Below are 1577 nucleotides of genomic sequence, written 5' to 3' on the forward strand. Positions count from 1 at the left end.
TGAGGGGCTCTGTCGGATGAGGCGTGGTGACGGGAAGGGGCGCGACTGGGGGAGGGTCTCCAGCCTCGCTAAGGTCTTCAGAGAGTGAGATGGCAAGCAGACATGGCCTGGTTTGTGACAGGAGCCAGTTGTGCCTCTGGCCTGGTCCCTGGTGGCAAGGCTGGTGGAGGTGGGGGAGGGCGTGGGGTGTGAGGGCTCTTTCCCTGCTTCTGTTTTTGTTCTTATAAATCTAGAAATCTGTCAGCGAGGAGCTCTTCCTGAGTGATGTCGCACGCCCGAGCCCAGGGTGCTCTGGGATGAGGGAAGAGGGTGTAAAGAAGAGGGGGCGGCGCCTTGTCCAGGGTGGAAGAGAGCTTGCTTTGGGTTGAGGGGGGTGTCAAGGCCCGGCTCTCCTGCCGCACCACTCAGCTGACTCCTTCCCACAGTGTGGACAAATGTGGAACCTCGCTCTGTGGCCGTGTTCCCCTGGCACTCCTTAGTCCCCTTCCTGGCCCCCAGCCAGCCTGACCCCTCTGTACAGCCAAGTGAGGCCCAGCAACCTGCCAGCCACCCCGTGGCCTCCAACCAGAGCAAAGGTGAGGGGCGAGGGGCCGTGGGGAGGCCTGGGGATGGGGTCGGGATGGCCCCGGAGCCCTCTGACTGGCCCGCCGCTCTGCCCCCAGAACCTGCTGAGTCGGCGGCCGCTGCTCACGAGCCGCCACCGGGCGGGACAGGGAATGCTGACCCGGGGCGGCCCCCTGGAGCCACATGCCCTGAGAGCCCAGGGCCTGGAACCCCACACACTTTGGGGGTGGTGGAACCTGGGAAGGGCCCCCCTCCCACCACGGAGGATGAGGCCCCTGGACCGCCAGGAGAGCCGCGGCTGGACAGCGAGACAGAGAGTGACCACGACGATGCGTGAGTACCCTGAGGCCTGGGACCAGGGAGGAGGGGGCGTGGCCGGAGACTCAGCTCTCCCTGTCCCCGCTGCTCTGTCTCCATCACATTTCATTCCCCACAGCTTCCTCTCCATCATGTCTCCTGAGATCCAGTTGCCCCTGCCGCCCGGGAAACGCCGGACCCAGTCCCTCAGCGCCCTGCCCAAGGAACGGGACTCCTCTTCAGAGAAGGACGGACGCAGCCCCAACAAGGTGTCTCATCTCCACCCGTCCGTCCCCAGCTCACCCCAAGGCCACCCAGGCCATCCTCTGGGTTCTAATAATCCCTTGCGGGCCGGTGTCTTCTGCAGCGGGAGAAGGACCATATCCGGCGGCCCATGAATGCCTTCATGATCTTCAGCAAGCGGCACCGGGCCCTGGTCCACCAGCGCCACCCCAACCAGGACAACCGGACTGTCAGTAAGATCCTGGGCGAGTGGTGGTACGCCCTGGGGCCCAAGGAGAAGCAGAAGTACCATGACCTGGCCTTCCAGGTAACGCCGCCACCTCTCGGCTCCTCAGCTTCTTCCTGTCGGGCAGATGAGTGAAGGGTCTCCTTGCCCTTTCCTGCTAGGTGAAAGAGGCCCACTTTAAGGCCCACCCAGATTGGAAGTGGTGCAACAAGGACCGGAAGAAGTCCAGCTCAGAGGCTAAGCCCAC

The 1577-nt window shown here is 63.9% G+C and overlaps 1 protein-coding gene across 1 annotated transcript in view; it reads left to right on the forward strand.

Moving 5' to 3' along the window:
- LOC104987392 (protein capicua homolog) overlaps positions 1-1571 on the forward strand; it is a gene marked incomplete at its 3' end in the record, with an annotated part of 13463 nt that extends 11892 nt beyond the window's left edge. The window contains exons 2-6 of the mRNA XM_010838271.1: positions 426-575; positions 663-897; positions 1001-1130; positions 1229-1411; positions 1492-1571. Coding sequence (XP_010836573.1) covers positions 426-575; positions 663-897; positions 1001-1130; positions 1229-1411; positions 1492-1571 — 778 coding nt within the window. The remainder of the gene's footprint in view (positions 1-425; positions 576-662; positions 898-1000; positions 1131-1228; positions 1412-1491) is intronic.
- Between the last annotated feature and the right edge of the window lie 6 nt (positions 1572-1577).

This window comes from Bison bison, unplaced genomic scaffold (genome assembly GCF_000754665.1).
Source record: "Bison bison bison isolate TAMUID 2011002044 unplaced genomic scaffold, Bison_UMD1.0 scf7180017846038, whole genome shotgun sequence".
NCBI lineage: Eukaryota > Metazoa > Chordata > Mammalia > Artiodactyla > Bovidae > Bison > Bison bison.